At 39.7% G+C, this 24936-nt stretch overlaps 1 protein-coding gene across 2 annotated transcripts in view; it reads left to right on the forward strand.

Moving 5' to 3' along the window:
- JMJD1C (jumonji domain containing 1C) overlaps positions 1-24936 on the forward strand; it is a 178055-nt gene that overhangs the window by 89404 nt on the left and 63715 nt on the right. For both annotated transcript variants that reach the window (XM_075216329.1, XM_075216330.1), the window contains exon 3: positions 19447-19560. In XM_075216329.1, the coding sequence (XP_075072430.1) occupies positions 19447-19560 (114 nt within the window). The remainder of the gene's footprint in view (positions 1-19446; positions 19561-24936) is intronic.

The following is a 24936-nucleotide window of genomic DNA, read 5'->3' on the forward strand; positions in this document are numbered from 1 at the left end:
TGCTCCATCCCGCCCTCTCCGTTCTGCCTCTGACCGTCGCCTCTCTTCCCCCCTTATAACCTCCTCCCACGCGCGTATCCAAGACTTCGCCCGCGCTGCCCCCCTCCACTGGAACAAGCTCCCTCCCTCCATCAGAACTTCCCCTAATCTATCCAGCTTCAAACGGGCCCTAAAAACCCACCTTTTTCTTAAAGCCTTTCTGTCTCCCACTTAACTTCCTACCTTATCTTCTGCCTCTGTCCCCCTACTCTCCCTCTCTCCCCTGCGTCTCTCTGTCTGTCCACCCCTCCCCTTAGATTGTACGCTCCTCTGAGCAGGGCCATCTCTCCTCCTGTTTCCACCACTTCTAACTCTGCTCTCCAGCTACTTAGCCCTCCTCCTCAAAGGTCCTCCACCCCACATCCACTTTCGCTCCCTCCTCCCCCCTGGGGGTCTCCCTGTCTTCCACGCCCCCCTTCTTGGGCCCCGTCATTTTTGGATCCTCCCTCCCCCTTCCCCGCCCTCTCTAGCTGTGCATTGAGCGTACTGAGTTGCTGTGTTTACTGTACTGTGCTGTCTCCCATTGTATTGTGATTTTGTTTGTCTCTGTGCGGCGCTGCGGATGCCTTGTGGCGCTTATAAATGAATATTAATAATAATAATAATAATAATATGAGCTGAAATCTCATATGTATTTCTTCATCCCCACCTACACTGAGTAGGTGATGTGTACACTTTACCTGCACTTCACATTAGTGATCATTTTCATGACAAGGGGATGCCTGATGCATTGTGTATAAGGTGCAGCTCACTGCAAAATCCCTGTTCACTCTTCATCTGTGCTTTGTCTCATTTTAGGTATAACGCTATAGGAAGGTATAACGCTATTGCTGTCATAGGTTCTAACTGGTAAAACGTTAATGATTATGTTTCCCCAGATTGTGTTTTATAATGTGTATATTTCCCTTGGAAGAAGGACTATTTACCTCCAGGTGTTATCGTTTTGTTGTATACTTGTTGAGGTATCAAAATTTGTGAAACCTTCATGTCCTTAATGAACCCTGTTCTATTCATTTAACTTGTATGACCTCACCGATGGTTGCATGGCAACCCATCTCTAGCTCTATTGTAAATCCCCACAGTGCAAACCTCCTAGACACTGTAACTTAATATACGTCCAGGTGACAGGAATAACACCAGGGGAAGGAGACTCTACGGAATTCTTGCTCATAAGAACTCTTAAATTGGCTTGTAAAAATGGTGGAAATTTTGAAGAACCTATGTTAACAAAAAGAATGAGCGTATATTCAAAAGCTGAAGCTTCCACAGAGGATTGGCTTGTGTGAATTCGCTTTTGATATGCTTTGTTTCTGTTGATGAGTATGCTTGAATCTATCTATACAGCCTTGACCCACTTACGGTCTGATATGCTTTGGCTAGGGAAGGAGAAGTAGCTTAGTGGAAGGACATAGGCTGCACAGAGACTCCTGTTTCTTTGTGGCGTTAGACAAGTCTGTTTGCCTCTTTTTGTCCCAAAGAAAAAAGGAGTAGATTGTATGCTCAGTTGAGTACAGAAACTGTGCAGCACTGCACAAGTTCTTTGCACTATATGAAAGTCCGTTCCTGAATTATAAATGCCTTCAGCGCCTTATCATCATTATCTATATAGCGCCACTAATTCTGCAGCGCTTTACAGAGAATTCATTCACATCAGTCCCTGCCCCATTGGAGCTTACAATCTAAATCCCCTACAAACACACACAGCCTAAGAGAGACTAAAGGCAATTTAGTAGCAGACAATTAACCTAGCAGTATGTTTTTGGAGTGTGGGAGGAAACCGGAGCACCCGGTTGAAACCCATGCAAACACGGGGAGAACATACAAACTCCACACAGATAAGGCCATGGTCGGGAATCGAACTCATGACCCCAGCGCTGTGAGGCTGAAGTGCTAACCACTTAGCCACTGTGCTGCCCATTTGTTCAGACAACTAAGGCACCTGCATCTGTTGGTCTGTCATATATTTGGTTGCTCTGCATTAAGGTTGCATGCTAACAATTAGTCCCTTGCTTCTAAATCCTCAGTTGCTACATCTTCCCAGAAATAAATGGATCAACAATTACCTCTTTTAAAATCAGCCATCATTGCGGTAGCCCAGCATTTGTTATCAAGGCCTGAAGCATCCTGGGAGTGTTATTCACTTCATTCCTAACTGTCTGCCATATATACTGAGGTTGCGGATCAACCTGGTGACGTCCCTACTCGTTACATGAGAACGGGCTGATATATCTTCTGTGTTTGCATCACTCTTCTATAGAATAAGTGTGGCCATTTTTCTCAAAGGTGTTGCACATAATTTACAAGGCCCTAAATATCATCTAGGACCCCACTTTCTTTTAGCCCACTTTCAATATATAACCCCCCTTTTTGCTCATAATATAAAATGTATGTATACAGCTCCTATGCCCCCTTATGCAATGCATTCATGGTATACTATAAAAGCCTTTACAACGAATTCTCCTTCTTTATGGGCTGGGTATTCCTATAAATATTAGAAATGTTATTTTAAATGTATGGACATAATTTATAAGTAAAAATAACAAAGATGGAACATGATTATGTTCATTTCTGCCTAGTTTTTCTCTTGACTAAAAAAATAGAAACATGTAAACTTGATTTGAATGGTTTGGTAAAATAAATTGTTTTGCCATTGAAGCAGACTCATTGTACAAATGTAAAAGTGGTTCATTACGTAGAGTCCATGTCTGTTTGGAATACCTTTCTCTATACGTATTATCTCTCAATAAGCAGTTTGTTTATATTTTTGTCCACCACCAATTTGAATACATAACGAAAGCAATGCATCGGTTTAGCCTCATCATACATTAGGATCATTTTTTTTCTCTTCGTTATAAACGCCAAGGGGTATATTTACTAAACTGGGATTTTGAAAAAGTGGAGATTTTGCCTATCGCAACCAATCAGATTCTAGTTATCATTTATTTAGTGCATTCTACAAAATGACAGCTAGAATCTGATTGGTTGCTATAGGAAACATCTCCACTTTTTCAAACACGTGGTTTAGTAAATATACGCCCAAATGTCCTATTTCTTCATGTCGTAGTAATCACTGCCTCACTTACTGTAGGGGACATTTTTGGGACAATTTTTGGGTGAAGTGGTCTCAGAAAGATCTTGACCACTGAGATTTCCCATAAGAAGTTCAAATTTACAAGACTGCCCTCTGTGTCTTATTAAAGTTAAACAACAAACTGATCATCTCCCGGTGAATACTACAGCTCCCGTTGGTTGCTGTTCATCTACCTTTGTTGTAATGCTGCTGGGATCTTCCATATGAGTAATCTCTATGTTCAGTATCCAGATGCTGCACTTAATGAATGCATGCTTCAGGCAGTTCTGTATGACCTCCAGACGCCAATGCTTCCTAACACAAAACAACTGCAATGAGTCTTTGGCCTACATAGTGGTTAACAAGGACTGAAAGCCGTATAAATTGAATTGTAGCCAAAAGAGATTGTGCATTTTCTTGGCTTCAATGCCAATTAAAAAACAAAATGTAAATTTCACTTGTAATGATTTGTTAATGCCACTGTATTTGTTAACCGCAGGATGTTTCATAGTAGCTTTATTGATATTTTGTAGTGGTTTTGCTGGTTTTAAACTACCTTTCACACTGTTAAGAGGTGGTAGCAGGTTTGTTGGGCTGAATTACCTTATGATACACTAGATGCGACTACATGCTTTTCACTCTATATAAGGTTGTTGGATAAGTGGCATGTAATTATCTATGGAATCCACCCAATATAGTACATATTTAGATAATAAGGTACAATAACTTTCCTTATTAATTATATAGTGCTCTTTATATGGCTATGTATATTATAGCTAGCATGCGTTATAAGGTGGGTGACTTCTAATGAAATTCATACAGTTGAATGTATTTTTGTGGTGAGAAATACCTGGCGGTAGGTGAGGGGTGTTATAAAGACATATAACTTTGTATAACTCACAAAGATTCCTTTATTATAAAGTCATATGGGTAATATATTATCAATATTCTACCTGTCCTCTTCCAAAGTGGTAAAATTTAAAATGATTGTCCTAGTTCTACAAGGCTGCTGATGTGCATGTAATGTAATTTATTATTTCAGGAAACTATATACATTTTATTGGGTTCTTTATACATAGTATCCATGGAAACTGTTACAAGTATTTATCTATAAAATACTTATATTTTGCCGGTCAGGTGATTTGTGGCAGTATGGGGAAATTCTGTGACTAGGGAAGTGTGAAATCGCTCAGGAAATGAGACAGTCTAGTTTAGTAACCTACTACAGTGTGAGCTTTACTGGGAGATGTATTAATTATACAGCACCATTGTATTCAACACATCTGCAATCATTGGTTGCATGGAATAGACATGCAATAACAGACTGTTTTATAATTAAATATTTATTATGATTAGCATTGTATGGATACAAAAATGCCTAAGCCTTTTTTACGTCCTTATTGCTAGTATATGTATCCATGTTTTTTCCTGTTAGAGTAACCATAGTCCTTGAATGTACAGACATGATGTTGTGTTCATGTATGTTCTATATCCCCATGCCTCATAGGGCTCAGCTATCGCCCTTCAGCTTGTAATGCAGTGGAGCAGAACACAGACTAACCTGCCTACAATATACCTTGGTGTAGAAGTCCTTCAGCATCTGAGACATGGGGGTTGATTTAATAAACCTTGTAAAAAAGAAAAGTTGGGGTGTTGTTCATAGCAACCTATCAGTTTTTAGCTTTTATTGTATGTATTACATTCTAGAAAATGATAGCTTGAATCTGATTGGTTGCTATGGACGACATCTTTTTAGAAGTTTTAGTAAATTTACCACATAGTCCAGTGTTGGCTAACCTGTGACACTCCAGGTGTTTGTGAAACTACAAGTCCCAGCATGCTTTGCCAATATATAGCAGCTTATTGCTGGAAGGGTATCCTGGGACTTGTAGTTTCACAACACCTGGAGTGTCACAGGTTAGCCAACACTGCCATAGTCCGTGCTGTCAACTCCAGGTCGTAACAGCCAGTAATAGGCCAGATGTTCGGGATGTCACCAAATAATCACACGTTTTGCAGTCACAGTGGCTGCTACGCTGACTGACAGACCCATGATTTCTCAAGACTGTTCTTGTGTAGTCCTGATCTAGTTAATGTTTGCAGACTATTCTGTATGGATGCTTTTCCACTGAATCTGTCAACAAAGCTCATGTTAGTGACAGATATCCTTGGAGTGGCAGTCTATTTGTAGTCAATTGGTCCAAAGGTTACCTACATTTAAAGTGACAAATTACAATTTATAGCAATTGCTTTTATGAATTAACTTGTCAGAAGTGTGTTTACTTTACAGTTCATATCTTTTCCCTTTATCAGAGGGGGTTTTCTGACTGTTAGGATTGTCTTGTGATTTAGAAACTGGAAAGTCCCTTACTCTCCTATAACAATGGTTACAGATGTGTGTAGAGCTGCTACCACAAGTTTATTGCCTAACCCTTGAGGGGAAAGTGCAATTGTGGGTTGACTTAACCTTGTATATACATTCTATTAATTGCTGGTCCCTGTAACTTGGCTTTATCTAGCGGATATTACATATAATATTTATCAAACTTAATAGGAGAAATAAGGGAATGCTTTTTAGGGACACACTAATTGCTTGTAAAACCTGATTGTAATCATGGGAGAAATATTTCTCCAAATTTAGTTTTTGTAATGCTAAATGTTTATTTAAAAATGCTACCAAAAGAAAGTTCTGTCACACAGGGAAATAAGTCATACTGAAGCTTTGTGGACAAATATGCTTTTGCATTTTTTTGCAATTCACCGGTTAAATATCAATAACTATTTATTGGAGCATCAAAGTTCTCTAGTCATCTAGTCATACTCTCTCTTTGCTGCCTTCCCATCTGTAATTGGGTAATTCAACAGACCTTAAATGCTAATGAGCAGGCCTCCTAAAAAGACTAGTAGAAGAAGCAAGGAAGCCTGGACACTAATTACATCACTTGAGGGACAGATCAGCTGCCCTCCCTTCCCCCAAATCACAGGAGATTTCAAATAATCTGGTTAATGCCACGTGACTCTCCAGAGCAATGCAGGACCATGATATATATGTATATATTTATATTTATTTTAGAATTTGTGTTGAATTTTAGCATTTACTTTTGAGTTAATGAAATGACAAAGAAGGGAAATAAAATAAGCAGTGTGATTTATGAAACAAAATGCCAACTAGTAGTCCTAGATGGAACATTTATGTTCATTATTTGTAAGGTGCCACAAATTCTGTATCGCCTGGCAGTCCACGTACAAATCACACAAATGCAAAGGAAACCTAAGAATAAATCGTACAAGTACAAATGACAGGTTTGCTGTGGACGTTGCTCTTGTGCTGCTTGTTTATCTCTGATCATTGGAAATTGAAAACATATTCGCTATATGGACTCCTCAGAATCTGTCATTAGAAAGCAGTTTAACTCAGCTCATCATGCCGGAAAAAAGATTGGGTTACTTACTTATTTGGGACATGTGGAGTGATGTGTGCTGTCCTTATTCACCTGCTGCAGTCACAGGGGAACCAGGTGCGTAGTGTGATGGAAACAACTAGCAGGTTTTAGATTCAAGTGGGAATTCCAAACTATTCAGTGGAAAGAGTGTCCAGCTCACACCTTAAATAAAGTGCAGTTAAGGACTCGTTCACACATATGCACTTGGGAGATTGTGTAAAAGCACATGAAACAAATGAACACTTTTTTCATATTTTCCTACTTTGTGTTTTTACTAATACAGTCTATGGTACTGGGGGCTCTTGTTAGTGCATGAGACGTATTGAAGTGAGAGTGATTAACGTGTGGACAGAAATATTGGTCACTATGTTACAAGAGAGTTTGCTATGACCGAATACATTAAGCCTGTCTAGTAATTGTTAGGAAGTTGGAGTTTTAGTTCTCAAACTTGCAGGATGTTAGAGCAGCCAGAGGTGGCGCACTTACATTATCACAGTAGTGATCTATCCTCACTGATGAGCTCACTGTTTGTACTGACTGGTACCAGTTATTAAGTGCTGTGGATTATGCTTGTGCAACATGGATGTTCATAATAATAATAATGATGGTATTGGCTTTAAACACTGGAGTGAATACAGAGGTCTGTATTTTGGCCTGCTCAGCATTTGGACCGTGCATATTGACAGTGTGATTCTCATAGATATGAAATACTGCCATTTTCAGGACTGTTCACACTGCAAGAATATTTAATATCTACCCAAACATTGACTCTTGTGTCGTAATATATAAGTATTGAAACCTTTGTAAAGCTTGTTAGGCCAAATTGGCCTTAAATCTCATTGTTTATGAGCCCAGAACAATGAATCAAACTGATAATTTACAGTCACTCACAGGAATCCGCTGGCTGAACAGGCCGATAAGTACAATTTGGCCGACCCACATATGTATTCATTTGGTGGCTGAATACTTTGCAGAATGCGTTGCCATTTTCATAATTTATTTGTGAGCAATTGCAAAACTTGCAGCGCCGTACAGTCAGAATAAGAAATCATACATGACACAAATGAAGTTAAGGATGGAGGTGCAGACATGAGATTACAGGGAGTAGACCGGGGCCTGAGGCTCTCTGTTATAGGACAAGAACTTTAGATATGCTTACACTGGATACATTATAGTCCAAAAGTTGTACTCTCTTTAAATTGAAAAACCTTTGCTTTATAACAGTGACCTCACAGCGGCCTGTGGGTCTGACACAGTCCTTACAGGCATTCCCTTGGCCCATAACCTCTCCCATAAAATAATTTTCTAATTGGAGAGGTATAGATGTGCTGTTGAGCAATACTTCCTTTTTATAATCCCAGGTACAATTATTTGAAAGTCCAGCCAACTCCATAAGAACAATGAGCATGTGTGAGTCACTTGCAGGATGATTACAAGCTAAGTATTTGTTTTAATCAGGGCAGTGAACTTTGTATTTCTGAACCAGTGGAAAGTTCAGAGAGTATAATCCTGTGTTTCAAATGTGCAACTCTAAAGTCTCCTTCACATCTATGTGGTGTTAAGGTGCTTTTCAGCCTCTAGTACCTGAGAACCACATTAAAAATAGGGCACATGGTTTCTTGTGGGCTTGTTCCCACCATTACTTACTAGAATTTTAACAATGTGTTTTAAAATGTTCAAATGTCTCTTAATTTACTTTAATGTGTGCACTACTAGTACAATAGTTAAAATTCTAATGCATCAAAACGGTTACAAACGTGTCAAAAGCTTGCATTTGTTTTCATGTGTTTCACCCACTACTGTATTATATTTTTTTGAAGAGAGAAAAGTGAAATGTGTAAATAATTATTTGACTACTTTGGAAACAGATGGGATGTTGCATTACAGTAGCAAATCTGACTCTTAACTGCCAGTCATTCTGTAATAACAATAGTTTCTAACAAAACAATGTGATCTCTCAAGTTGTCTACATGCAAAAAATGTCTATGACAGGCAGGTGTCGGATTAGTTGTTGCTGCTAGTGGTGCATATAGACCTGAACTGCCTATTACAACAACCAATTGTTACATCTTTAGCTATAGTAGTAGATTATCCTTTCAATGGTATTATGATGCATTGTACATTATTTACAGGATTTAAACAGTCACTGCATGAATATTTTTCTTTTGTCCCTAGGAATGTATATTTATATCCCATGTGAGAATCCATTTTTATGGTGCACTAAAACTCTTTCAATAATCTTCTGTACAGCAGAGAACATGGTGTTTCTTGCACAACAAGCTTCCAAAGGCTTCCTGCCGAGATAGTAATTGAAGGTCAGACTGTTGGCTAAGTGCAGCTCACTGAACACTTGGAATCTGTAGGAGACTGATAGTACCGGGCGATGAAGGTGGCTCTGTTTTTCTGAAGCTATTCTAAATTTCCCAACAGTTTTATTCTCTTTGTGTGAGATAAAAACACCCCCACAAAGCTGTTTAACAACTTATTAGTAATGGCTTATAAACACGTTCAACAGTCATAGGAAACGCATGCAAACACAGGTATAACATACAAAATCCACACAGACAGGGCCCGGGTTGGAATCGAACCTGCTTAGGCAGTACTCCTAACCAATACTGTACCTCCAGTTGAGAAAGTTTTATTTATAAATAAATAAAAAAAATTTTTTTTCCTGTTGCTGAGCTCAGGAGCTTTTTCTATTATGAAGTCCTATAAGGATGTAATTTACAGACTTATAGATGTATTTTTGGCTCTTGATCACCCATTCTCACACCTGCAGCATGGATTACAGAATTATAATGCTACCCAGGAAAGGTCAGGTACACTACAGAACTGTTACTATAGAACTGGCCTGGTCAACCTGTGGCTCTGTAGGTGTTGTGAAACTACAAGGCCCAGCATGCTTTGCCATCTGATAGCTGGCAGGGCATGCTGGGACTCGTAGTTTCACAACACCTGGAGAGCCACAGGTTGGCCAGGCCTGCTTATAGAAGATGGTATTACAAGGACAGTACTGTACTTCCATGTTTTTATTTATGCTGGAAATCACTGTTCGATTTAGCGTAACATCAGGTAGAATTTGCTTAGCTGGCATCTTGAAAATTGGACCTCTAATAAAGTTGTATGTGTGAACATTGTTTCACATAGAGGTGCCTTTGACACCCCAGTTTTCCTGTATCAGTTGGAGAGGAGCCTCGTGTCACTACCACTGTTCTGTTGGGAATCCTGTTCTTTTTCCACTATCTAAATCTGTTTATTGCTTAATGCCTCTACTTTCCTCCTCACATCAGGACATAGGTCCTGTCACATGTAGCCCTGTCCTCCCTAACATGATCACAGAGTGGACAGGAGGTCACTGACCCCCACCAGATAAGTAGTCACCTCCTGCGGCTGTAAACATTATAATCATCTGATTGGCTGCACGTTACTCTATCCCCGCCCCCTTCAAAACTGAGGCCATCCTAGACTAGCAGATAGACTGAGTGCAATAAAGTGCTCAATGAACTTCAAAACAGGTATTTTATCTCTCAATAACTTGTATGTGAAATTTGTTCTAAGACCATGAGCAGTGGATGGATGACTGGGACAGAAACCTTTGTGGATTAAATTACTAACCATAAAGGATACTGAAGTTAAAAAACAGACTGCTCTTTGGTTTCATGCAACTATAGTATTGTGTAACATAACACAGTTTCCTTGTTATATGACTGGCCTGCTTCTCCTCTTACTGTGCTGAGGTCTGCATAAGCACTGCCTACATGGGTCACTGGCCTAAGGTCACTTTCACTAGAACATGCAGTTTTTCTCAAAAATGTCTGACATACCAGCTGCTGTGAAACTACAAGTCTCAGCATGCTCTGTCTTTTCCCAACATCTAGTTAGCCACAGGTTGCCAAACCATGTTGTACATTTAGGGCAGTGATTCTGCTAGTGATACTAGTTCTGTATTCAGAATCAGTTTGCTGATTTTATTCCCAATTTATCAAGGTGGAGATTTGTTCAGGTCCTGTGTGGCCATATTGGATAGTGATCCTGTCATTTGGCATTTTAGACCAAGCTGAATTATACCTTCTACCCACTGGTGTTTGATTTGCTTTTAAAAATGAGAATGACAATGAAACGACATGTGAAATGCCAGTTTGCCGCACGGTTGTTGCATATTGTCTTGGGGTGGTGGCCAATCTAGGTCACCCCATAGAGCTCATTTCCTTTTAACTTGTGTTTAAACACTTTGAATGGAACAAAAAGGGTTTGAAAAATGTTATGTTATTGTTAGTAAAGACAGGAGCAGGTATGCCAACGTTGTGAACAATGGGCTGCAATGTCAGACTTGTTTATATTTGTTGCACTAGTCTTTGGATATGAGGCTTAAGAGGAGAATCTAGGTTAACCAGTGGTGGGCTAGTCTATTATGTGAGTGTGCACTCTGATGCCACAATCATTAGGATGAGGATTCCAGTTGTCTTTGCAGGATCATTTATATTAGTAGCTATTCGTGCTCTGTATGATATATATAGCATAATAGTAATACAGGATAATTGTATTTTGAAAGTGTCACATTGGGTTCTATTAATCTATACAACCAAGAAACCTCCATGCACAAAGATAGTCAGGTGCTGGTAACTATGTGTATTATGCTATGTTGGCTTTTAGTAAATACGATGGAAAGTACTTGAGATCCCTCGCTGAGCCCATAGAATGTGAGCACTTCCATGTGTAACAAACAAGTGAAAACTGATTTTCATTTCTTGAAAGGGATGAGTCAAGGAAAAGTGAAATGTGTCTGACCTAAGCCAGGGACAGTAAACTTGAGCTGTCAGTCTGGGCTGCCAGCTCCAGCTCTGTGACCTTCCCTCCCTCTTTCTCCAGCCAGATGAGTAATGAGTAATGTGAGCCGGTCTGGAAGTGACTCCATCAGCACCTGTGACGGCAGATTAGCTGCACACAGCCCGCCCCCCGAGCTCGCCCTGGGCTGAGCAGCCGCTTCACCCTCCCTTCCTCCTCCAGCAGCAACTCCGCCTCCTCCACCCCGAGATCCGCCATCCTTCCTCGGCAACACTCAGCACTGCGACTCCCTGGGAAGCCCCGGCAATGCCTGCGGGGAGGATCCCACCTCCCCCTCTCGTTCACTAGGAGGCTCGTAGCCGTCTCCCCCTCCTCCTCCTGCCGGCTCATGTAAGCGACCTCTCGGGACTCGATCCTCCTGGTTATCATGACCCAGATCTCGGCGCTCAGCACGATCTCAGTGCTCGGTGACAATAGCAGGGACTTGTGATCCGCCGCCCTGCCAGCTCACACCTCTCATCTGCCCTGGAAGCGGGGTGCCCGCAGTCTCTGGAAGTGGGTGCCCGCAGCACCCCCCTCACTGGCAGCTGGTGACATCGGGTGCCCTGTTGCTGCAGTCTAAAGACATTCTGGTCTGGAGAGCAGGTAGACATTTGCAGTTAATCTTTTTATGTTGTATCTGGATCTAGGTCATCGATCAGAACCATTTTGTGCAGCCCTAGATAAGATACAATGTACAACACTGACAGTCGCTGTTAACCCCTACACACAACCACGTAGGAATTGTATGTAATGTGATTATTTGGATATAACTGGACCATCTGGTGTTCTCCCAAGTATAAGGCGCTTGCAATCAGCTTGTGTGTTCATGTGACTCAGGTTTAGCATAGTCTGATGAGTTCAACCATGACTTGCTGCACAGAGATAAAATGGCTTTCACATGTTATCAAGTAGAGCAGACATGATGGGCACAGTCAAAGTAAGGGGCAGATTGAACCATCCTGGATGACATGTTTTTCTCTTACAGCGGTGCTTGTGTGTATAAGATCATTGTAGGAATAGGCTAGTTTCACATTGTGGAGTGAAGCACATGTCAGCCCTGAGCTGCATTTCCTGTGCCATTTTAAACACCGCTTGCATCACTGAGTGACTTGTTCAGTGTCTGGGGCTGATTTCCCTTTGACTTTCATGGAGGGTTGCTCTGTATGTTTTTACTCATGTCAATGGAATGTGTTGCAGCTGGAGGCCCAAACAGGATGTACTACTGGCACTTTTATATAGGTAACATAATACCTAGACAAATTGGAGTTAGGTGTTTGTTTTTGTGTGTGTTATTGATGAGGAGGAGGCGGGATTACATTTTAAAACTTAATAAATAAATAATTGATCAAAGCACTAAATCGGTATTGGCTCTAAGCAATGATTGCTTCTCTATATCATTTCCTTCATAGAGTTACATCTCATTCTGCCTTGCATTAACCTTCTACGCCCCCCAAACTTGATGAAACTTTAAACTCCTTGCAGTTGTTGATCTGTGTTAGTTTACTGTGCCATTAATGGTCACTGAGCTTTGTTGGCTCCAGATAACAAAATGAGTGCAGGGTTAAAGGGTTTAAGTGCAGTATCCAGTCCCAAAGAGCTTACATTCTAAATGGTAATATTGGGAGGCGTCACCTGAGGTGTGTGTCGCTTAGCGTCACCCTAGGTGTGGTTCACTTAGCGTGTGCCTACTGTATGTTTATACAATTTTAAATGTTTGCTCATTTTACAGTTAGCAATGAGTTATTTATGTATGTGTCTTATGACACTGCAATCAAGTCTAAGTACACAGACTCTACAAAGGAAGTGATATTTGCATTGTGTGAACTTTAGTCATGAGAGGGCTCAAAGGGAAAATGATGCTATGCGTTTCACAATAATGTCAATTCTTGCCATCTAAACCCTATCACAATATACTATCCTACAGGGTACACAAAGCACATCTGTGGCTGGAATCTATGCTGCCAAAACTCTTTCACTCTATTAACAATGTTGTCCTATTGGTGTCATCTGTTCTTCTTAAAACATTGTTCTTAGATACAAAAGATGAAGACGACATACCCCTTTAATGGTAAAACAGCCACATTATAACTTTCCGGAGGATTCAATTAAATGCTATATCCTATATTCTCAGACATAAGCAATGGTGGTACTATGACAGTAAAAAAAAGCTACAAGGGTATAATGCTAAATAATTCAGCATTGCATGAGCTCCTCCTCTGTTACAGGCATATGAGGTTCTGACCATATTTGCTTCAAAATGAGATTATTATGTAAGTGGAGTAGCACTCATTAGGAATCTAACCCTGGAGCAAACAAACCATGAACAAGTTGAGATGTCTTATTTATACTTAACATAAAAATCTTTCAAGTGGTAACTGTGCAGTGATTGCAGATGATGGGCTGCTCAGTGGTTTTGCCATACCCTGGTGTTGACTTAATTGAGTAGACTAGTGTTTGGCTTGAACATGATGTGAAAGTGATTCATTCCAGCACTATTAAGCCAGTTACCCACCGGTGTTCCGAAAACGCCAGTGATACCACATGTCAAACATTGTGTTAACTTGTTGTGTAACCAGCGCGTACACCTGCGCTTAGGGGAGAGAATGTGGCCATAGAGAGATTACAACTTGTAAACCTAGTGCAGTTTTTGGAGCCTTTTCAATATAAATAATTATTTTTAGTTTATTAACCCCCCTCAAAAAAAGATTATGTTGCCACAATCTAAATTGTGGCAACATAATCTTTTGGGTTGTAATATTTACACAGTAAGGGGGTTACCTTACCTTTAAGCCCCTTACCTTTGCAGTGAAGCTTCTGATTGCATTATCGGTTCAGAGCAGAATAATGGTTTACAGATGTTTGCCGTGTCATACTGGTGAGCAGACGATTCGTTGGTGCTGCTTAGGCTGTGTGGAAGATGCTTGGTGACATCAGAGGGCCAATTACTCCCGCTCAGGAGGGCCATGTTGGAATGGTATATATTTCTTGGGCTGCCTGTCTCCCAACAGTTATATAAAGAAACATTGCAGACCTCTGGGGTCCCCAATATGTTTACAATTTCAGTATATGTTATCTATGCGATATTAGTATTTTGTGTATGTGTATAGGTAGCCTGCCATCCAGACTTGCATGCATTTGGGATTACAGCAACTGACCATACAAAGTAAAAAGTCAGAATTTTTGAGAGGTTTGAAACTCTTTTACGCATAATCAACCATTATGATGGAGGGGATGTCTGCATTTCCCTTCACCATGAAAAATGAGCAAGTTTTTCTAGTGATCATAAACTAATTTAACCTGCTGTGTCCTCACTACTGATATTTTATTGTTGGGTGTGAGAAATAAGCACTTGAGGCACTTCAGATAAGTGTGATCATTCTATGTTGCAAAGTTCAACTTAACGTTAAAGATACACGTACAATTAAAGGTGCAGCTCTCCTATAAGTTATATGTAATTTGGGATAAAATGGAACAACTGTGTAAGTCTATATCTTTCCTATATAATCTTCATTCTTCAAACATTTGACCTTTGGCTGATTAGTTGCAAGAATTGGCAGTAAGTAGAGTTGGAAAGAAATTACCACCAGAGTATTCATTGACCTAAGCTACTGGGTGTAAGAAGGGGCTCTTCTGAGGATGGTTTTAAGACTTGTGTTTTCGTTTTAAATTAATTCTCAATGGGTACAAATGTGTGTGATTCTAGCACCATAGTGTGGTGGACATACCTGCCAAAAGCGACATGGAGGAGGATTTATTTCATTGTTTGCCTTGAGATCCGTGGTGTCTCCAGTCCCCTGTAGACCAGAGATGGCCACTCTGAAGCTCACCAGCTGTTTTTGCTGTGCTGCATGTACCAAGGAGAACTAGTTCACCAAATGCTCTTGCTGGTCCATGCACCAATTATTGATTCTCTAATCAGGGAATTTTGTCTGTAGATCCCTATATAGCAAATATAACCGAATAGGTTCATTGCCTGCCCATTTGCGTATCTGTTAGCAGAACTACAAAAACATTTGTTCCAAATTAATCTTTTTATATTGCCAACATATTACTCAGTGCTTTATGATTAAAAAATTTCATTCTGGCACTTCTGTGCCTACTCAAGTGGAGCTTTCACTCTAATTTCCCTGCCTCAGGCACATACCATGGCTTATTTAGTCAGGAGCCATGTAACCTAAGTTTAACAGTATGTCTTTGGACTTTGGGAGGATACTGGAACATAAATATGGAGGAAGCATGTAAGCTCCATGCATATAGCAAGACACTAATGTTAACCACCGTGTTTTTTCTTAAATGTATTTCAATCCATTTTTGCTGTTCTTCTGTACAATGGTTTCAAAATACTTGACACAGTAAAGTGCCACTTAATCTAAACTTTAATTATAAATGTAAAAAGTCATCTTGTAACATTCACAAATGTGTTTTGTAAAAGTTCCTGCACCTTGACTTAGAGAGTCCGTGCAGTTCTTCAGTAGACTGAAAGACAGGAAGTCAGATGTTTATAAGAGAACAAATGTCCCACAATTACAGATTTATCTCAAGATATATTTTTCTTTTTTTCATACATAAAGTTATGAAATTCTTGAAACTCTTAAATATGTTTTTTTGAAATGTCCAAGGACAGAGCAATGAGGTTACTGCGCTCAAAGGCCAATAGTGATCGAATTTTCCAACATGCCTAAAAATGATAGAGTCCATTTCAGTAGGATAATTATTGGGCATCATTGCTGTTTTTGGGTTCCAGATGAGGTGAGAGAGATAATTGTTTGATACTGCGGAATGCATGGCCAGTATCACTACTAGCTCTTTTATCTAAGAGAGATTGTGTTTCTTTATAGCATGTTTGTTCAGTTTCCAAACAAATACAGCATCATCCTGTTCCTGGGACTTATTTTCCTGTAAGGCTACGCAAATAATCCATTTCTGAACCACGGCTTGTGTACACACACAGGCAAAATAATCAGACCTGTGTTAGTTGCAACATCATGTGGCAAGCAGAATAAAGCTACGCTGTGTGTGACTTTTGTGTAAGAAGTTTTATATTTTGCAGTTGGTTTACTTTGTAGCTGTGCACGTGTCGGTAGCAGTCTTTTCATTATACTTTCTTCCGCTGAAAACATACATGACCCTGACCAATTGGATGTCGCCTTTTTTTCTCTATCATATGATCACTGTTGATTTTCATTTTATAACCCATATCCGTTGCGGTCAGTGGCCGGGTGACCTGAACTGTATGTTAGAACCTGACTGGTCATTAAGAAGCTCAGATTTGTGAGTTATCTCAGACTGCACAGCTTGAGTGAAAGACAATATGCAGAAAAGCATATAGGGTTTCGGTTACTGACATTTTATTGCTACTTTGTGTGTGTGAGATTGTCCTACATGATAACGTGGCCGAACTAACGGTGCTCACACGTTGCAGTAGTGCAGGGTGTATGGGTCAATTATTAACCACTGTCTGCTTGTGATTGTGGGCTTCATATGACCACACCAACAGGCTGCAATGGAGCCACGCATGAGTTGGACGATTGGCTTATTACAAACTGACTGACAGCCATGTAGCATGGTCCTTGGGATCCACCTTCAAAGACCTAACTAGTCTATAAAGCTTGCCATTTAATACGGTCTATTTGTTTTGACACTTATAATGTGATGATATATTAGAAAAAGTCCAACCTAAAACTACATGTTTTTTTTGCATGGTAATCATCTGATAGGAAAGTAGACAAACTGCTTTAGTAATTGGGAGTCTCTGAGCCAGATAAATGTTTTTTGTGTGTATTTTATAGAGATCTTAAGCATTGACTTATACCACTTTCACGTTGCCGCCCCTGCAATTTCCCGGGTTTTTCAAGCCGGCGTTTTGCCATGTCACAGAGCATCCCAGCTCAGAGACTCCGTTCACACTTCACCTTGGAACTAGGAATTTCCCTGGTCGATCCCGTTCATACTGAACACTGGTCTGCCCTGGAAATAAAGTGTCAGTGATCACAAAAGTAGCTTTGATTGGCTGAAAAACGATGAGGCAGAAATCCAAAACGGTAAATGGGGTGGAAATCCCAGGACACGTCATCGGGGATGCAGCTTACCCCTTGCGGTGATGGTTGATGAAGGGCTTCACCCAGCAACATCAACTTTCTGCGCAACAAATTCGATTCACCCATACCCTCAGCTCTGCTCAGATGGTGGTTGAAAATGCCTTTGGACCATTGAAAGGATGTTGGCGGTGACATTGATGCCAAACTTGTGTCCCACGTAGCTGTTGCTTGCTGTAATTTACCCATTATTTGGGAAATACAGAGAGAGCAGTTTTTACCAGAGTGGAACGTACAGGACTCTGAGCTACATGTGCTGTCTGTGGGTTCTACAACTTATGAGGGAGAACGTACAAATACCTCTGCAGAACTCATTCGTGCCACCATCACCGCCAATCTGTCATCAGTAAGTGAATAGAGCTGACAAAGGGTTACCTGAGCAAAAGATTTTTAATCAAAGTGTAATAAATAATTTTTAAAGGGTACATATTACTTTATATGTACCAATATAAATCCAATCTAAATATATATATCAAATATGGTTGCTCTTTCGCTCTTCTTTGCAGCATTGATTTGACGTCATCCTCCAACGTCCTAATCAGCTTATTTACGTGCGACCTGGGTTGAAAAATCCGGGTCAGACCGTTCACACTTCAGACCCCCTTTCCCATCGAGCTCACCCGACAGGCAGTGTGAATAGGGTATCAGATACCACTAGGGGCTAAATTGTATCAAGCTACAAGTTTAAAGCGGGTTTCAAAAGTAGCCTATAGCAACCAATCAGATTCTAGTTATTTATTTAGTACATTATACAAAGTGATGGAATCTGATTAGATGCTATAGGTAACGTCTCCACTTTTCAAACCCACCAGATACTCGCAGCTTGATGCAATTACCCATAATTGTTGTTCATGTAAAAGAAGTAATTCTTCTATGTTGTTGAAGATTCTAATGGAACCACTAGTCATATGGTTATTGTTTCCTGCTTGACATGTGCAAGCTAAATAACCACTGATTTTAGCATAGCCTCTATATAACTTTTCTTTACTGTGGTTTAGGAAAATTCATGATAATTAGCAGTTTGCCAATCAAGTTGACAAACCTATGGCACACCTTTTTAATCCCCGTGTCTAGAAACCACAATTTCACTCATTAGATGAAATACAAATCACATTTATATTTGGAAAGTGCTATAACCTTTGCAACTCCTTTGTCTTATCAAGTTTCCAGCAATTGGATAATTATGGGTGATTTCTTAAGTTATGAGTTCATAACTTGCTAGAGGTGATAGTATGAGATCCATGGCTTGTGATCTTATAAATTATTAATGTTGTGGCTATAATGAAGCAACTCACTTCTGTTGTATATCAGATCACCTGCATTGTCTATCCTTTGTATTTCTGAAATGGTCAGCTTTCTCCCATGAGTCAAATCACTATTGTGGGTTTGACTCTGGCTCTTGCCTTTCACTAATGGAGTTGGAGCATGCTATCTGATCCTTGGAATTGCGCCTCTCAAGCTGAGCACACTGAGGTTTAGGTTTCAGCCAGAGACCCATTGAGATCTTCGGATAAATCGCTGAACTTACTGCTCTTGTCTAGAGGATCAGATCATGCACCCTCAGCTCTGTATTGGTAATTAAACATGGACTTTTCTAATATAATACGGTCACATTTGACTTTTAGCTCTATATTTCTTTTTCAGAGTTTTGTGCTACAATAGAATTGAATCCCTGGGATTTTTATTTGCTTGTATGTTCATCCTTTTTCTTTTTTTTCCCTGAAGTCATACGTCATAGACAGCTGTCTTTTCAGTGTGATCTCCGTGCCAAATCTATTCATATTTTGTATTTAAATTACTTTGGAACATGGGTGTTTATTAAGAAGATGACACAAAATTGGATGCTGTTTTCAGATGCACACCTGTAAAAAAATATAATATTGCGATATGAATGACAGGAAGCACTATAATGTATATTTTGCATACTCAATTTCCTCTTCTGTAAAATATATTTTTATCATCTGTTTTTCAGGCTTTCAAGCCCCTGGTTGGAAAAGGTGCATACAGCTCAATCACTGCAATAGAATTCTTAGTGGAGAGACATCTGGAATTTGCAACTGAAGATAGTGCCTTTCAGCCCTATCAGGTAAGGAACAATTAAAGAGAAAATCACTTCTAGTGTCCATGTAGTACGGCTTCCTGGGAGTAGGTGCGTTTGCTATGGAACCCGAAGGTGATCAGCTTGTTTAAAGTGCTGATCTTTAAAAAGTAAACTGGTGAAAAACATGCAGCCCTGTGATTTATGGTCTAGCTGCTGTTTTTAGCTTTCTGCTTTCTAGGGGAAGAGTTGTATAAAGGAACCAGTAATTTATCACTTTGTGACAGATGGATAAGATTAGCAGTGGCATTAAGTTTGTCCCAGAAACAGGACTGTAACTATAGCTGGCAGAGGATAATAATGTGTTTATCTAAACTTCTCTGTGTTACTTCTAAAGTCTGAAACCTTCCATTGCAGTCAGCTATGCGTTGTGCTCCGGACAGCCAGGTCTGGGGGATGTTTCTAGATTGCTAATTTTGAAACGTCCTAGAGGAGCTCAGTTTCAGTAATAGCAATAAAGAACAATTAAACAGTTGAAGGATCTTTAGACATCACATACAAGTTTCCTTGCGTACATGTTAATAAAATTCACATATGTACTAGATGTAAAAATCATTTATTCACAGAGATGTTTTGTATTGTTTTGATAACCACCAGGGTGCAAGCTTTTCTGTTTTCAATGATTTCCACCAAAGGCAGGTCCTGTGTCTGTGACCTTTACTCATCAACAGCATCTTCAACATTTGTTTATATAGCGCCATCAAATTCTGTAGCGCTTATAATACAAAAAAGAGAGAATTGTTATGTATTTCAAGAAATGACATGTAACAAGTTTCAAGAAGTAGTTGAACTAACCACTGAAATGTGGGCGATGGTGAAGGAAATGTGGTGTTGGTTTATGTTCTATCTGATGGTATCATGGCTGATATTTCAGGAAATGTTAGTGATTGTGCCCGAGATTCTGTAATGTGCTCTTTCAGAACATTGCTAGTGTTATGGGGTAATAAAGGTTAAAGTTAGATTGTTGCAGAAGTTGATATCTTTTACCTGTTGAAACAAATTGAGCTGTAAATGATGTACACAGTAAGATCTCAATGAACCAGATATTCATTGAGATCTCACTGAGCTAAGACAAAACAACTCCTGTGCTTCTCTCCTTATGTTGTACTGACATTCCTATCTTTTCTTCCATATCCTGCTCATTTGGGTCTAAAGGGGGCAATTCATTGTGAAGTCCGGTTGGAGCCTTGCGGGATGTTGGGGTAATAAAACCCAGGTGCAGGCAAAAAATAAGCAATGTTTTATGTAGCGCTATACCCAGAAATGTGCGCAGGAGCACATCATGCCCATATGCATGGATATATTCCTTTTTTGGCACCTTAATTCAATGTAACCTTGACATCATCCTTTTATAACTAATTAGGCCTATATACTTTTTTTTTAAAAAAAATGTTTGTGTGTTTTTTCAGTCTAGGTATGACACTTACATATACATGTGTAAATGTTATTACCAACTTTTATATGGGGTAACTTGACTTGGTAACTTGGGTAACAGCATTATCTCAATGCTGACTTTGCATAGTCTGGCAGATAAAGAACAGGCGTCTTTTTTTTTTTTTTTTTAATTGCTTATTTTGTAATGCAAATTGCATTATGCAATACTACCACTGTAATTTTAGCATAGTTTTAATGCACTTTTGCTACCAATTACCTCTATTGTGTGAGCTAATTTGATATCGGTCTTTGGTCTCAGCCAGGTTTTGTGCAGTTACCTTCTCTACTGAGCATCTGGTCCCTCTCCTTACCAGGGATTGTATCTCTGTGGTTAGTCAGCAGAGCTGCAGACTAGACTACAGTTTCACAAGCTCCACAAGCCAAAAAGAGGAGAGAGTCCTTTGCCATGACCATATTTGTAGTGCAATGCTAGTGTGTAGAATAGTAATATAGTACACTATTTTATTATTATTTGTTGAGGCCTAATAAATATGATTTGCATGTTAAGTAAAGATTATAGACTAGGTAGCAAAATCGACAAGGATTTTGGCTTTAGCTAAATATTATGCAGTGACTGAGACTAAAAGCCAGGACTTAAAAATGCAGCTTTTGTAAAAGCAGAGTGTAGCTGTGTTCTTGAAATATGATATTTTTACATGTATATCTATATCATGCTAGGTAGGTGTGGTACCAATTAGAAGGTCAGATAGTGTCAGTAATGTCACAGATCTGATCAGACTACAGTGATGCAATACAAATTGGATGCCTTAGTTAATCTGCTAGTTAAGGGTTGGACGAAGTCCTATAACATGACGATGGAGCTCACTGGCCGACCTGTTCTCGTTTGCAGGATTAAAATATTGATCAACCAAAATCTTATTGCTGTGTGGACCACTTTTAAGTGCAAGAGAATGGGGATAGTAGCCAGTTATGCTGCTGTAGTTTTCTGTACAGTATTTTCCTGGATTTTAGAAATGGTACAGCCCTAATTTTTTATTTTTTTTTTATTTTTTTTTGCATCAATATTTTTTATTCAACTTTTTCAAAGAAATATGGGGTACAGAAAAAAAGAAAGGGGGAAAGAAATTACAAACAAAGGGAGACACATAAGGAATCCCCTTGCAGGGGGAAAGGAATCACTCAATTAAAATTGAAATTAAGATAAGGCACACAATAACAACAATGCACATTTAGAAATAAAAGGAGAGAACAAAACAATCCAATCAAAAAACAAAACAAACAGACAACCCCAAAGAAATACAGCAAGGCATATCAGCCTTCATTTTAATCAACCAGAGATGTTTCCACCATGGAAGGGGTACCAGGGGATAAGAGCTGATCAATGGGCTGGGGAGGTTCTATAAGGGCCGCCTGAGAATGAGCTGTTGGGAAATCGGAAGTATCTTGGCGAGCCCCGGGTCCATCTGTGATATATTCATACCACCTGAACCATTTTGTGATAGGAGCTGATGCAGATGAGGAATAGGGCGTATCTATTGTTTCCTATTGTTTCCATCTCAAAGCTGTGCTGTAGCTTAGAGATGATTCGGGCAGTGGTAGGGGGGGGGGGGGGGTCTTGAGACTTCCAGTTTTGTGCTATTGCTGCTCTAGCAGCTATTAATATGTGGCCCAAGAGGTAGCGATCGTGCTTCGGAATGGAAGTCGGGTAGACATGGAGAAGAGCTAAGGCTGGGTCTGGAGCGACAGGAGTCTTTAGAACAGTTGAGATCAAAGCAAATACCTCACTCCACAGCGGCTGAATCATCGGACATGACCAGAAGACATGAAAAATATCAGCTATTTGGGAACATTGGCGCCAACAGAATTTTGATAACAGCACTAAATTTTTAACAAAATTATTTAGAGATAAATCTTATTGTTCTGCCCCATGGTAGTTGGGAACCTGTCCTCAACAACATCAACCTGTGTTCTTCTTACGATTTACACCAGTGGATCCCAGACTTCCTCACCTCGAGGCACCCTTAGGGTCTCGATAATTTTTTCAAGGCACCCTTAAACCAAAATAATTACCAAGTAGTCAAAAAAAAGTTTAGGATCCACTGGTTTAGGGTGATGTTGCTCAGATAACTACATATTAACACTATGATTGATAACCAGTGATGAGCAGCCATTGACAGTCCAGCTGTTGCTGACATTCCTCTCCCATGATGCTCAACTACTGGTCCTGATATATTGCCATCCTTGGCCTTTGCATGTGTAAATAAATACATACATGTCATAGCACTGATAAGAAATATTGCAAAGCAGTAAAACATAAAACTAAGAGATGATAATCAAAACATTACAAACTGTTCTCTTGAGTAGATAAAGTTGGTCATATAGGTATGCCAGCTACTCCCTGCCTGGGCAGCCATGTAATATTAATATACTTAATATGTTAAGTTGTAATTGATTAAACAGTGTTTGTAATGTGTACCGTGTGTCTTATACCTGAACTTTCCTAACTCTTAGGCATTGTTCATTTACAAAGCTGATGCTGCTGTACACATGAAAAAACACATACTAGGGAATACCTGTTTAAACAGTTCCTAATAAAACAAACAAATCTAGTAGCCTAAAGAGAAAAACAAGGGCTTTCCGCTCAAAGGCTCAATAAACTATATTTTGGAGCAACTCCCAATTGCGTGAGAGCACACTGGGTTATTCTGTCTCTGTTTTGAATCCTTTCCTAATTTCTAAATGATCTCCACCCTTGGCATCTAGGCAAGTTTTTTTTTTTTTTGTTTTTTTTCTTATTAAACATAAGCATGTGTGTTCAGCTCAGCAACAGCTCTTGTTATATATCAATAGAAGCAGTGTTTAGCAATCCTGTGTAGGCCTTGGCTGGGAACAGGTACATGCAACACTGCTTTTTTGGAAATTGGGCATGGCTGCACAGGTACTTTAAGCTTACAGGACAAGTAGACGTAAAACACAAGTAACCTCACATAAAGGAGCTGCTAATAACATTCCCTGATACACTTGTAGAAAATCCCAGGCTTTGACAGAGCTTTACATGGTTACATGTGCTGTGTGCCGGCTTTTTTCTGTGTTACCAGCTGTTTCAGGTCGGGGAGAGAATGCCTGCATTGTCCTGTACTGGGATTACTGGTCAGGAAATGCACTGTGTGTAGGAAAACATCTTCCTCCACACAGCTGAATCTCAAATATCTTCCTATCTAATAAACTTTTGAGACTTTTACATATATATGTTTGCATGTTATTAGTAGCTCATATATTAAAGCCAACTTGTATTTTGGGATTCCTTTACAATTATTCAAACATCAAATATTTTATTTTTTAATGTTTTGTTTGCAATCCGATTTCTATGTAGAGCTGGTACTGAAGGTATAAGCTAGCATAAGATTATGTATTTTTTGTTCTTGAGGGCAATCTTTAATTTTGGTTAAAGATAACCTGGTCTTCCTGGCGGTATAAGTATAGTTCAGTGACAGGCTGAAACATCTGACTGACCAATTATTGCAAGCGAATATGTGTGATGTCATCAGTCAACCTGAGAACATGTGACTTATTCAGACCAACCACTGAATGGCAAGATCTGTCCAGTCTGTCATCTATGTCTAAATACATCCGTTGTGTGTGCTGGCATTAACTCTGTTGTAGGAGCAGTAGAACGGCTTTTCACCTGGGACCAGAATAAAGTTTTATGTTTGTAATTATTATTGTGAACGATTCGTGTACGACTTAAACTTGACACCATAATGTGTTCTATTTAGGACTGCCCAAATGTGGACTAATCCTCCTGCCAAGCATGAGCAACAGGATAACAGCCCAATTAGTCTGTTTGGCTCTCCACTTCTGCGTCACACTGAGCCTGCAGGTGCAGTCGCTAGGTGACCGCACACTTAGGCCATTAGAGGTCATCACCTGAACCCGTTTACAGGTATGCCCAAATGTTGAATGGCTTAG

Source organism: Mixophyes fleayi, chromosome 6, assembly GCF_038048845.1.
Source record: "Mixophyes fleayi isolate aMixFle1 chromosome 6, aMixFle1.hap1, whole genome shotgun sequence".
NCBI classification, from domain to species: Eukaryota; Metazoa; Chordata; class Amphibia; order Anura; family Limnodynastidae; genus Mixophyes; species Mixophyes fleayi.